General features: G+C 37.2%; 1 protein-coding gene across 1 annotated transcript in view; it reads right to left on the bottom strand.

Annotated features, from left to right (window-relative positions):
- The window catches only part of SNX30 (sorting nexin family member 30), a 161,308-nt gene that overhangs the window by 43,670 nt on the left and 102,830 nt on the right, over window positions 1-14,808 (bottom strand). Inside the window, exons 3-4 of the mRNA XM_027839060.1 lie at window positions 11,930-12,040; window positions 714-872 (exon numbers count right to left, since the gene is read on the bottom strand). Coding sequence (XP_027694861.1) covers window positions 714-872; window positions 11,930-12,040 — 270 coding nt within the window. The remainder of the gene's footprint in view (window positions 1-713; window positions 873-11,929; window positions 12,041-14,808) is intronic.

The following is a 14,808-nucleotide window of genomic DNA, read 5'->3' as shown; positions in this document are numbered from 1 at the left end:
CTCGATTCCCCCTCAGTCTGTGGGCTGGAAGTTCAGGAGGCAGCCACTGCCCCCGCCGAATTCAGGGACTGGAGCTGAGACCACCGGCTTCTCTCTCTCCCCTCTGACACAGACTTTTCCCATTGACCTTCTAAGTTGTCTTTGGCGTTCATGGGTTGAGAAGTCTGGAAACCACCACTGCTGCCCGCGATTCAGCCCTCTGTGGCCTGCTCCAGGGTTGCTGTGGCCTGTACGCCCACGCTGAACTGTGCTCCTCTCCCAGCTTGGTGCAATATATACCTTTCTGATCAACCATACAGGTTGTCTTGGGCTGGAAATTTGTTTCACTCTGTCTTTTTGTGGGTTCTGCTGCTTTAGAATTTGTTTAGAGCCATTTTTTTATAGGTATTTGGAGGGGTTTGGGGGAGAGCTCAAGCAAGTCACTGCTTTTACTCCGCCATTTGGCTCCCCCTCTATCATTCTTTTACAAACATGCTAATCCCTCCTGTTGGGAAATGTGGACCTCACTATCTTCTCCTTCTTACACAACAAGGTTTTTTGTAGACCTGCAATTTATAAGTAAGTACCTCTGAGGGAAAGTGAAATGCCAAAGTGAAAATGTAAATTTGGTGGGTCACTTAGGAGGCCAATTATGGAAGATAAGTCAGTTGATCTTTTATCAAGTACAAATTTGGAGGAATGGGAGGAGAAACATACAAAAACTCTGACCTTACCTTGGCTGTAAGAAAAACATTAAAGTGTTCATTGAAGGAGAGCACTGGATGATCTGCAATTCTTTTTAAGAATTTATCCAAAGCTTTTCTTCTAGTCTCAACAAACTCTTCAGAAAAGCGATCCACAACTCCTTTTACTACAAATTTCTCTGGAAGAGGCTATGAAGACAGAGAAAGGAAAAGTGCTCAGATTAATTGACAGAATTGGGGAGAAATAGGTCTAGCAATGCACTTTTCATTACTTTTTTTTTTTGGTACATACTATTTTATTTTTTCCAATTTCAAGCGAAGATAATTTTCAATATTCATTTTTTATAAGATTTTGGCTTTCAAATCTTTTCTCCCTCCCTCCCATCCTCCTTCCCCAAGATGGCATGCAATCTGATATAGGTTATAGTTGTGCAATCATGTAAACAAATTTCCACATTAGTGATATTGTGAAAGAAGAAACAGGACAAAAAGGAAAAGCCACACACAAACACACACACACACACACAAACGGTAAAAATAGTATGCTTTGATCTGCATTCAGATTCCGAAGTTCTTTCTCTAGATGTAGATAGCATTTTCCATTCTGAGTCTTTTGGACTTACTGTATTGCTGAGAAAAGCTAAGTCAGTCACAGCTGATCATCGTATAATATTGCTGTTTCTGTGTACAATGTTCTCCTGGTTCTGCTCATTTCACTCAGCATCAGTTCATAGAAGTCATATATAAAGCATATATAAAGTAGTCATTTTGACATTGTTGTCCTCTTCCAAGTTTGTGTTTTGATTTTCTCTGTTGCCATAGTAGCTTTCTATGGTCAGGGCTCCTTTTTTTTGGTTTTTGCTCATTTTAAAAAGTTAAGCTCTGCTCTTGGGACACAGGGTACACTGTCCCAGGTTTCTTGCACTGGGGGCCAAGGCCTGGTCAGCGGCTTTCTGAGTCAAAGCCTCTGGAGCTGGCAGCTTGTCCACTGCACTAGGGTGGCCTGGCCTAGTGGCGCCTGTTGTGTCCTGGGTTCTGGGACTGGCAGTTGACCTGCTATGCTGCGGCTGGAGGTCTCACAGCTGGCCTTCTGTGACACTGGCCAGCTGAGCCCAAATCATGGGGCCTTGGTTGCTCGCCTGTGCTGCAGCTAAGAGCCTCCCACTGGCTTGCCTGGACAGTGTCTAAAGTAGGCTGTGTTCTTCTTTCACCCAAATAAGACAGACCTTCCTAAAGTCCTTTCTAAGTTATCTTGGGCTGGAAAATTGTTTCACTTCATCTTTTTGTGGATTCTGTTGCTCCAGAATTCTTTTAAAGGCTTTAACGTTGTTTCTGAGGGAAACTGGGGAGAGCTCAGGCAACTTTCTGGCTTCTCTCCACCATCTATGCTCTGTCCCCCTCCATCACTCTTCTGGACAAGAAAATGAGCCCTAATTGAACTGATCTATTAACAGCTATCAACATTAAGGAACCATGAGAAATGCAGGATGGTTCCAGTGCCACATTTTTATCTTGCATATAGTGGGCATTCAAAAAAACTTGAATGAATGAAATAAAAGCCATCATTATTACATCGTTTCCAACACAAAGGATGTGATGGGGGTGGGGGAAGGGCAGTGGTATTCTAAAGAGGGAAGCCAATTTCATAGGATCACAGATTTGGAGATGGAAGAGATATTTGAGGCTATTGAGTCCTGAGATGGGAAATTGAGGCTCATAGAGTTTAAGGGACTTGCCCAGATTCACACAATTTGTACGTATCTGGAGTGGAATTCAAACCCATGTCTCCAAGTTCAGAGCTCTATCCACTCACTACTCTATAACACTTTTATCCTGCTTTTTAAGATACAGTTATGGTTTGGGAACCCAAGTAAGTGGCTTGGAGATCGCCTGGTATAAAGTAGGTTCAGTTAGATGTCAGAAACTGGGGAAAAATTTTTTAAGTGTCTACAAATTTCTAAAACAAGCATAGTTTTCCAAATTAACTTTTTTGGGTTTCACAAGCCTTTGGGATTTCTTAGTCAGCTACTTTCCTAAGTCTTTTTACTTGGATGCAAATAAATCATTTCACACATCATTCTGTGCTGCTTTTTGAGATATATTTCATAGTACTAAATAAAGTCACATAGTCTAATCTTTCCCATGTAGCTTTGGAAAAGATGTTTGATTTAAAGTTCCCCTGTTCCATCTTCTGGCTATCAATGCTGTGGGTGTGACTGTTTGATCCCCAAGACAGGGTGAGAATTTTCTTTCTTCAAAGCTGCCTTCTTTAATAAAGTTTTAAAATGTATGTGCAGTAGTATCTTTCACATAAAGATGTAAAAGCTTAGGTTGCAAGGTATAATACCTAAACTATATTGAGCAGGAGCTTATATATAAACTATAAATAAACTAAAGGAGAAGGCAGAACAGACTGTTCCTTCTAAAGCATTTTTTTTATTTTTAAAATACCACCTTCAAATGTAAATGTAAGACAACCCCCCACCGACCCAACAAGCTCTCCCTTTTAACAAAGAACAAGGAAGAAAAAATGCAATTCAGCAAAACTAAACAACACAACTACTGTGTCTGAGAGTATTTAATACTTTTTTTTCCACAAGGAATTCCTGCTATTCCTTTGTTATATACATGTTCCAGCTTTGCTCCTACTCATGGGCTGTTCAACAGAGCTGGGAGAAGTCACACAACCATGCTGAATGGGACCAGTACAAATTTATATTACCTCATCTCAAATGGATCCTCAAGGTAATCCTTCTACTATTCCCTATTCAATTTTCTATCCCACTTACCAAAGCAACTATTCCAAACCTTCTCCCATCAAGCTGCCCACAGCACCCTTCTTCCCCCACCTCCCATCACCATGCTTCTTCATTAATAATAATAATAATAATAACAATAATGGACATTTGAAGTAAGCTCCCTCATCTCCCTTCCTTCTTATCTCTCACATCCCTCCACTATTTCATTCTTTGCTCTAGTCTCTAATGAAGAAATGACCCTTCTCCTTGCCAATGCCAACTTTCCTTCATCCTCTCCCCTCTGTTTTCTATAGATTTACCTTTCTATCACCACATTCCTCCCATTCATTCTAATCTTGAATTTCTTCCTATCTACCAGTTCTTTCCCTGCTGCCTACAAATACATGCAAGTCTCCATCATCAAAAACAAAACAAAGCAAAACAAAAAAACCTTGAGATTCTTCAGTTTTAATACACTGTCTCTGATTTTCTTCTCAACTAAACTTGCTGAAAAAGTCATCTTCACTTGGCACTTTTACTTCCTCTCCTCTCACTCTATTCTAAACCTTCTCATGTCTCACTCTCTTTTAAACCCCAGTCATGTCTGACTATTACCCCATTTGGGATTTTCTTGGCAAAGATACTGGAATGGTTTGTCATTTCCTTGTCCAGCTCATTTTTCTAGAAGAGGAGCTGAGGCAAACAGGGTTAAATGACTTGTCCAGGGTCACACATTTAACTTATGAGTCTTCCTGATTCCAAGCCCAGAGCCCTATCCACTGCGTCATCTAGCTGCCTTTCTGGCTCCCATACTCGTCATCAAACTCAAATTGTTCTTTCCAAAATTACCAATGATATCTTAATTGCCAAATCTAATGACTTTTACTTAATTCTAAAACTTGCTGATTTATCAGCAGCATTTGACACCACTGACCACCTCGTCCCTGGCACTCTCTTCTTTGGTTGGTTGTGGTACTTTCTCTTAGTTCTCCTACCTGTCTGACCTCTTCTTTCCAATCTCTTTCCCTGGATCTTCATTCATGTCATATATACTAACTGTGAGTATACCCCCAGATTCTGTCTTGGGCCCTCTTCTCTCTATAAACTCTTACTTGGTGAATTCATCAACTCCCTGGATTTAATTAGCATCTATATTCAAATGATATCATGGTCTAGTAAATAAAGTGTTAGACTTTGGAGCCAAAAAAAACAAACAAACCTGGGTTCAAATCTTGCACCTGACATTTACTAGCTGTATGACCTTGGGTAATTCACTTTACCTCTGAGCTTTAGTTTTTTCATCGAGGTCTCTTCCATTTCTAAATCTATGATCCCAAGACTCCCAGATCTATATGATCCAGCACTAGCCTCTCTCCTGAGCTCTAATCCTACATTTCCAACTACCTATTAGATATTTTAAAATAGACGTTCTATACGCATCTCAAACTCATCATGTACAAAATAGAACTTATTTATTTATTGCTAAACTCATCTGTGCTGAACATATCTCCAAACCCAAGTCTCTGCTGAACTTCCCTATTACTTCCAAGGACACCACAATCAATCTAGTCACCTAGGTTCACCACTTCAGGATCAAACTTGACACCTCCCTTATACTCATCCCATATGTCTGATTGTCCTTTCTACCTCTACACCTTTCATTTATGGCACCTTCTCTCCACTATCACATCTACCATTTCTTGCCTGAACTACTATAACTGATTCTTAATTGGTCCTCCTACCTCCAGTCTCTCCCCACTCCAATATATCCTCCATGTAGTTGTCAGGTCTGCCCCTGTCAACCTTTAAATAAATATCAATGGCTCACTATTTCCTCTAGATCAAATATAAACTCTATTTGGGATTACCTTTCTACTCTTCTTATGAATTACTCATCATTTCCCACCTGGCTGTTCTCTTGGACTTCATGATCTCCAGAAATATATTACAATGCAAAATGAAATCAAATCTGAAATTCACACTTCCTCAGCACCTTCTGCCCCTAGGGCCCCTCTCTCCCTCTTGCTGGAGAAGGGTAGAGGCAGGATGGACATCTGGGAGCTCTTCTTGGATCCTCTGCCTTTTAAGAATGGTACCCAGGGAATTCTCCTCATCCTATCCCACCTGGCTGCTCCTCTGGACTTCATGATCTCCAGAAACTCATCATTCTACAAAATGAAATTAATTCTGTAACTCATATCATCTCAGATCATTTCTTACCCTGGCTGTAGGATATCATTATGACCCTGCACTGATGCACTGAGTACCCTTTTTCCTCCCCTGCTTTCAGCTTTTTTTATATTTCTCCCCCCATTCCTTTAGATTATGAGCTCCCTGAGCACAGAACTATCTTATGCCTTTCCTTGTATCTTTAGTATTTATCTTAGTATTTAGTATTTAGCATAGTGCCTAGCACATAGAAAGTACTTAATAAATGTTTATTGCCTGACTGTCACATTTTCCTTCACACACTCCATGGTACAGCCACACTGGATTACTAATTATTGCACTCACAGAACATGCCATATACTATTCCCATGCTTTTGCACTGGCTGTCTCTCACGCCCAGAACACCATCACCTCCTTACTTTTGCCTCTAAGAATCCCTGGTTTCCTTCAAGATTCAATTCAAATGCTATCTTCTAGAGTAAGCTTTTCTACGGCTCCCCCAGCTGCTTGTGCCCTTTCCCTTAAGTCTACCTAGAGGCAGCTATGTGGCTCAGTAGATAGTATGCTAGACTTGGAGTCAGGACAACTCAAATTCAAATATGGCCTCAGACACTTAGTAGGGACCCTGGGCAAATCACTTAACTTCCATCTACCTTGATTTTCTCATCTGTAAAATAAGGATCTTCTTATTATAGCATGTAATAATAGCATCGTCCTCCCAAGGCTGGGGTGAGGACAAAATGAGATAATATTTATGAAGTGCTTTGCAAACTTTAAAGCACTATATAAATGCATTAAAGCACTACATTACACCACCACCACCACTATTACGACTACCACCACTACCACACATCTATTCTTTATTAAGTTGTATCTATGTATTTATGTATATACTATTTCCCCCATTAGAATAAAAGCTCCTCAAGGACAGAGATTACTTTTGTTTTTTCTGTGTCCCTAGAATTTATCGTGGTGCCGGTCAGGTACACAAGAAGCACTTAATAAATGTTAATTAAGTGAAACGTGGTTTTAGACACTTGCCTAGTACCATATGCGGCTTTTAAAAATCCTTCAATTTCATATTTACTCCTCACTCAATCCTAACGCACAGGATCTTGGAATCAGAGCAGCATGGCCATCAGGAATCTCAACTATGCACACAATTCTTCAATTCTACTTCCTCCCCACCTAAACTGTTCAAGATCTCTGTTTTCCTGTTTGCAGAATGTGATTCTATGCAGTCTGATTTCTGTGATACCTGGATATACTGTTCTATGAATAATTCATAGTCACTCAAGTGTGAACACAACCAGAACACAAATGTCTAGTTGTTTACTTCAATTCTACAAACTCTCATGATCTTTCAGCCTCTTCACTGAAAAAAAGAATTCTAATGGTTCTTGAAGAAAATAGCCTGTATGGTGGGCAGCAGAAAGAATAAGATAATATGGGTCAACAGACATGAATTCAGATTCCAGGGCTAACTGAGGTTTTTTTTTTTAAAAATTACTTATTATGAACTTAGGATAGGGGAATTGGACCATGCAGTTTCATTGATATAGGGAACTCCAAGATAAGGAAACTCTTACCAGCACAGGGCAGCATTTCCTGTGCAACTTACTCTCTTAAGGGGTTAAGCAAGTTGCCCACACAATCAGATGCAGGAGTCTTCCTGACCTGATTATGAATTTAAACATAAACACATACGAACTTTACAATATACAAAAACAGAATAAAAGAATTCTATATGAAACAGAATGTATAAAAAGCTATTTGTTAAATTAATTCTTGCCATCTATCTCCTTCTTAACACTTATGCATTCATGTTTAATATCAGGTCTTCACAGTATTACCTCTCTTCTAGATGATGTGATTACACACCTCCCAACGGAGGAACTGGACAAAGAAGTGATGTGATTTTAATGATTTTAATGAGAAAAGCAGCAAGATTTGACTGTTTTCTCTAAGAACTAGGCCACATACATGTGTGTGTATATATATATATGTATATAGATGGCATCCAAATGTTTCTATTAAGAACAATGAAAAAAGGACAAGTAAATATGATGTTCCTGGATATTTCATAAATTTTTCTTTTGATCCTGAAGATAATTAAGAACAAGATTGAAAAAGTAAAGTATTGAACTTTCTTCAGGTCCAATTGAATATACACATATGAATTATTTTTGTAATTTTTTTTTCTCTTTCTTATTTTTTCCTGGGATATACAGGCTTTCATTATGTTTCAGTATTCATTTAGAAATTTTTAAAATTGTATTAAGGATTTCACATGTAAAATTATGTTAATAATTGTAAAGAAGCATTTACTCCTTTCCCCCCCTGCTTTTGGGGTCTCTATAGTATGATATTAAGAGACAGAAGGGTTCATTTTATAAGTCAAACCCTCATGGATCCTTTTTAAGAGTCTTCCTTCAGCCTGTAGATAGCATTATCTGTATCATGTACAGTGTTCAAGTAAATATAGAAAGAGCAAGTAGCATGTAAAAACTGAAATTCTCTGAACTTTAAGGTGAATTATGGGTTCCTATCTGAGGTTCTCACAGCTCTGTTGTTAATAAGATTAACTCCATACTTTGACTGTTTTTCACCACATAAACTAGTTCCTGGAAGGCCAAATTTAAAGAGGCTGTGTTAGGTTTTACTAGATTGTATTAAGATTTATTACTAGCAGATTTTAGCAGCATTACCTAGTGAACCTCTCTGTATGTGACTTGGAACCAGGGAAGTGGATCTACTGGGAGAAAAACTTCTCCAGAACTGTCCTGGCAATAAGACCTATTCCAAAATTTCCAAGGGAAAATGTTTTCCAGGATCAGATGGCTACATGGGAAAGCTAAAATCCAAAGTGAAATAAGCTGATAAAATGGTCATTTGGAGTAGAAACAAGCTAGATCAAGTAGACTTCATGTTATTTAATACTGATGACATGATTTTATTACTTTTGCTTTAATGTTTTCTTTGCTTATGTTTGCCTACAAAGGTCCCCAAATTCTAATGGGCACACACCAATTTATAAATGCCTGATCAAAGAAGTATTGCAGACCTCTCTATGATCAAAAAATAGGGGAGTGAGATGACATTTTTTAAAATTTCCTTTTGTTAATTTTTATTATGCCATTACGCCTGAAACCTTCTGACAAACTGAAGCCTGTTTTCTGTTAAAATATTAACCTCATCTAGCTAAAACTTGACTCATGGAATAGTAGTAGTAAGGAAAGACTTTCTGACATTCCTCAAGTAAGAAAAGAAGCCAAAGGGAAGTTTTGAGTTTCCCAAAATGATTTAGCTATTTGTGGAAGAATCCCCTGTAGCAGACTCTGAAGGCAATCTCCTCTCTCAATCAGCCCATTATGAACCCTCTAAATGTAGTTTAATCTGTGACAGACTCAGTTTACCTAAAATCTATATAACTGGGTTTTTTTTCCTTTAGGGTATATATGAGATTATGATTGTGTTTTTTTCAACTTCTACGGCCTAAGACTGCTGCACATCAAAAATTATTTCTCTGTCTCTATGACATACTTTTTTTTCTATAAGAACCTTCATTAGAATCTAATCTTTTTTCAGGATGATTTTTCTACCTATTGAACTTGTGCTTATACATAATAAAACCCAAGTTTTTACCTCTATAATTTCTGTGTTATGATAGGTTTATTCAGGACAGTAATCTACTACACGAACTCAAAAAGGAGATATATTTCCCATAACAATAGTCTCCTTTAATCTGGAATAACTTCTATTTCCAAAATCCCTTTTGCCAGCCTAATAGTTAACATTTCTTACAGTGTCTTAAGGTTTGCAAAACATTATATATGTGTGTGTGAATGTGTATATATGCGTGTGTATATACATATATATGTATATACATATGTTTATATATATATTTACATACACATACATATACACACACATATCATGTTGCCCATTTAGGTGCTATTATTATCCTCATTTTACAGATGAGGAAACTGAGCACAGAAAGTTTACGAGACTTGCCAAGGACCAAACAGTTAGTAAGTATCTGAGACAGAATTTGAACTTAGGTTTTCCTGCTGCCAGTCCAACATATTCATTATGTTGGATAGAGGTCACAAAGTATGGCCAAGGGCCAAATCCCAACTGCCAACTGTTTTTGTACTGCCTTCAAGTTAAGAATGGTTTTTACATTTTAAAATACAATAAAAAATTTTTTTAATGTAAAAACCATTCTTGGCTCACAATAAACAGGTTCCACTTAGCCTTCCCCTAAACCCTACACTACACCATCTAGCTCTTTATAATGCATCTGTTCTCTATTTTAGAGCAAGGATTAAAAAAGCAAGTCTTTGTAAAGCAAAGCTTTTCCCCAATGAATTCTATCACAAACATAAAACGTATACTACCTATATGGCCTTGATTTTTTAAAAAACATTTGGCTAAGAATTAAGATAGCAGTCAGTCTACTAACATCTTGGGTGTTTTAATGCATCAATAATGTTGGATTAGGAACTGTTGACCTTTTACTCTGTGGCATGGTCATTACCTTGAGATCTCCTCACTGTTATCAAGCATCTTATCTCCAACATGTCCTGCTGACACCACAGGAATTTCTCTATTTAAGGATACCTTAAACCCAGAATCAGAATCACCTTCATTCTCTTATCTGTCATCTGTCTAGTTATCTACAGTATCTACAAGATGCAGTATATTCCATTAGTAGGTACCATTAACTAAAAAAGTATCATAAAACCAGGTTCTCTAATATTAAGTATTTCTTTAGTTGGTAAATTTAAAATTCTATTGTGAGGAAACCAGCATATTAAATGAAAACACTATTTTATTCAAATGCATTTAAAACTGTTCAGAGAAAAAAAAAAGAGATAAAGCTCCCTTGAAAAGCAGGTGAAGCATAAACTAGGAAGCCCACATAGCAGGAGTATGTAATCTTTTGTGTGTTATGGACACCTCTGGAAGTCTGATGAAGCCTATGCACCCCTTCTTAGAATAATATTATAAAATGCATTAAATAAAAACATAAAGCTACAAAGGAAATAAAGGATTAATAAAATAATGGCAATTTTTTTTCTTTTCCAGGTTCACAGACTTTCTGAAATCTATCCAGAGAGCTCAAGTTTCTAAGAACCGTTACCCTAAAAGGAATGTACGTATAACATTTAGGATTTAATGCAAGATAACTCATATACTGATAGGTGACATAGCTTCTAGAGATAACCTATTTGGAAACAGATCACTAGATTTTTACACAGACCCAAGTAAATACTGAATCTATAGCTGTCTATAGTTCCACATCTAGCTAGGACGGTAGACTAAGGATAGCAGAGGCATGCTGAAAAAAATATCAAAACTCTCTCCCTGCAAGCTAGACAGAACAGGAAAATTCAGAGAGAAATAAAGAGTGCTAAGAAAGAATTTTTTCCTCTATAAAAGTGATAAAGAGATAATTAAAGGTTGCTTTTGAAAAAGGAAGCACCTTTGAATGCTTTTCTAGACCCATAACTAATGCTAGTCTAAAAAAGCTTTTGACCCTCAGCAAAGGCTCCAGGTAAGTTCTACTTAACTCCAGGAGAAAGAAACAATACCAAGTTAGGCAAAAATTAGAGCTTAGGTATAGTAAGAAAGGTATTAGATTTGTAAGCTGGAATTTTACTTCTCTTTAAATGAAATTTTTTAAAAATACAGGCAAATGTTATTGTAATGAGCATATGAATAGATATTTTTGCTATTGTAGTAAAAAATTAGACTTCTGTAGAAAAAGGAGTAGTTATTAAGAATGTGTATTCTCTCTTAGTCACACTCAGATAATCTAGAGTCAACTGTTAGCATTTGGCAGCAATAACCAAAAGTACCACTGTTTACCCTCTGGCAGCCATACAAATGTCAGGTACAGTTCTTGGAAGGAAAAACAGCAGTGTCTCTAGAGGCATTTTCAAACCCAAACATATACTGAAATTGTACACTCAATGTTAATACTAAGTTTACTTAGAACATGTACAACTTAGTCCCTACACAATCTTTATTGGGACAGTTCAAGTGAACAAACATCCAAGAGGTCTGCATGCTTCACACTGAGTCTACCCAACCAGCAACAAAAAATTAAAGACATAAGATACTAATAAATATGTGGTGTCCATAAGTTGAAATGTACATTGTACCTATGATGTGGGTCAAACCAATTTAGAAGATAAACCCTTCCCCATGGCAGACAGTTTGTTGTATGAATATTCTGTATAGCATTTAACTTAATGAGAGATACAATGAGCACTCCAACAGAGCAAGATACAGAAAAGCTGAGTAACAAAGCTACAAGCGCTTACTACCTACGGGAATGAGATGGGTAGGCTGGGATTCTTCCAGTTTGTTCCTCAGCCAGTCAAAATCCTGGTATCTTCGACGAACTGAATATTCTGGCAAGTCAAATTCTATCCGACTGGTCTACAAAAAAGAAAGAGGGGGAAAAAATTAAACAGAGGAAACTGGAGGAGGTAGATAAAGAAAAACATGTGAGTGCTTTCTCAGAATAAACCAAGCTTAAGGAAATCCTACGTCCAACTGCCCCTCCCCCTCCCCACTCTGTTGAAGCCAAATGGCAAAGACTTTGAATCCTGGATGACAAATCATCTTGGCTCTACAGACCCAACTTAAAACTCAGGAGCTAGAATGATGATGTTTGATTTGGTTTTCTTTTTCCCCCTAGCTTGCAGGAATGGTAAGAGAGCTGGCCCTCCAAATGAACTGTATTTAGAAATGGTGGTTTAGTGCTCCAATGAATGCCTCCAAGCCCTACTTTGAAGCCCAGTATTCTCCCCTGGGGAAGGGTGGGAAAGCACAGAGACTGCTACTGGATCAAAACAGTCTGCGTACCTGCAAGAAAAGATGGCTTAAATCATTTTCTTCTGCTAAACCATTTGCGGTAAGGGTTCCTAGGAGTGGAGGGTTAATAGATCTTTAAACCTCAGAACTCTGGGAGATCATAGCTGGTTATATTCCTTTATTTTCACCTTTCCTTCAAGGTACAGCTCAGGTACCACCTTCTATATGAAACATTTTTTGATCCTTTCCATCTGCTAATGCCTTTCCTCAAACGACATTGTATTTAACCATTTGGTATTTATTCTTCTTTTATTTATTCTGTCTATACTTGTGTCGATCTTGTGGTCTCTCCCCCCACCTTCCACCATGAAACTGAAGTTTCATGTCACTAAGGACTGTGTCATTTATTATATTTGCATCCCCAGCATTTAGCACAGTGTCTGGTACATAATATGTGTTTAATAAATACTTGCTGATTGATTAATTGATCATAGTTAATTTGGTTCTTGAATAGGTAGAACTCTTTTCTCTATTTAAACAAAGATCAGGCATTTTAAAGGATTGTTGTAGAGGTCAAATGAGATGTTAGTAAAGTTACTTATAAATGCTATTATTGTTATTATCCAGCATTTTCTCTTTTTTAATTTTTATTTTCATATTAGTCATGTGGTATAGAAGAATTAGAACCAATGGGAAGAACCATGAGAAAGAAGAAACAAAACAAAATAAAAAGAGAAAGAGCAAATAGTATGCTTCAATCTGCATTCAGACTCCATAGTTCTTTCTCTGGATGTGGACAGCATGAGTCTTTTGGAGTTGTCTTAGATCCCTGCATTGCTGAGAAGAGCTAAGTCTATCAAAGTTAGTCATCTCATAATGTGGCTGTTACTGTGTACTGGTTTTGCTCACTTCACTTAGTTCATGTAAGTCTTTCCAGGTTTTTCTGAAGTCTGCCTGCTCATCATTTCTTATAGCACAATAGTATTCCATTACATTCATATACCACAACTTGTTCAGCCATTCCCCAGTTGATGGGCATCCTCTCAATTTCTAATTCTTGGCTACCACAAAAAGAGCTGCTATAAATATTTTTGTATATGTAGGTCCTTTTCTTATTTTTATGATCTCTTTGGGATAGAGACCTCAAAGTGGTATTGCTGGGCCAAAGGATATGCACAGTTTTATAGCCCTTTGGGCATAGTTCCAAATTGCTCTCCAGAATGGTTGGATCAGTTCACAACTCCACCAGCAACGCATTAGTGTTCCAATTTTCCCACATCTTCTCCTACATTTATCTTTTCCTGTTTTGTCATGTTAGTCAATCTGAGAGGTGTAATGTGGTACTTCAGAGTTGTTTTGATTTGCATTTCTCCAATCAATAATGATTTAGAGAATTTTTTCATATGACTAAAGATAACTTTAGTTTCTTCCTCTGAGAACTGCCTGTTCATATCCTTTAACCATTTATCAGTTGTGGAATGGCTTGTATTCTTATAAATTCAGCTCAGTTCTCTACATATTTTAGAAATGAGGCCTTTATCAGAGATACTGGCTATAAAAATTGTTTCCCATCATTTTGCTTTCCTTCTAATCTTGTTTGCGGTGGTTTTGTTTGTGCAAAATCTTAATTAAATGTAATCAAAATTATCCATTTTGCATTTCATAATGTTCTCTATCTCTTGTTTGGTCATAAATTCTTTCTTTTTCTATAGACCTGGGAGGTAAACTATTCCTTGCTCGCCTAATTTGCTTATGTGTTATCACCCTTTATGTCTAAATCATGTATTCATTTTGACCTTATCTTGGTATACAGTGTGAGATGTTGGTCTATGCTTAAGTTCTGCCATACTATTTTCCAGTCTTCCCAGCAGTTTTTGTCAAATAGTGAGTTCTTATCCCAGAAGCTGGAGTCTTTGGATTTATCAAACAGTAGATTACAATAGTCATTGACTATTGTGCCTTGTGTACCTAACATATTCCACTGTTTCACTCTATTTCTCAGCCATTACCAAGTAGTTTTAATGATTGCTGCTTTATAATACAATTCAAGATCTGGTATGGCTAGACCATCTTCCCTTGCATTTCTTTTCATTAATTTCCTTGATATTCGGGACCTTTTGTTCTTCCAGATGAATTGTTATTATTTTTCTAGCTCTATAAAATAATTTTTGGTAGTTTGAATGGTATGGCACTGAATAAGTAAATTAATTTAGGTAGAATTTTCATTTTTGTTATATTAGCTGGGCAACTGGTATTTTTCCAATTATTTAGATCTGACTTTATTTATGTGAAAAGTGTTTTATGATTGTTGTTCATATAGTTCCTGGGTTTGTTTTGCCAGTTAGACTCCCAAATATTTTATAATGTCTACAGTAACTTTAAGTCGAATT

Source organism: Vombatus ursinus, unplaced genomic scaffold (genome assembly GCF_900497805.2).
Source record: "Vombatus ursinus unplaced genomic scaffold, bare-nosed wombat genome assembly UNPS02014832.1, whole genome shotgun sequence".
Taxonomy (NCBI): domain Eukaryota; kingdom Metazoa; phylum Chordata; class Mammalia; order Diprotodontia; family Vombatidae; genus Vombatus; species Vombatus ursinus.
Note: the sequence above shows the minus strand (reverse complement) of the source record. Positions and strands in the feature narration are given on the sequence as shown.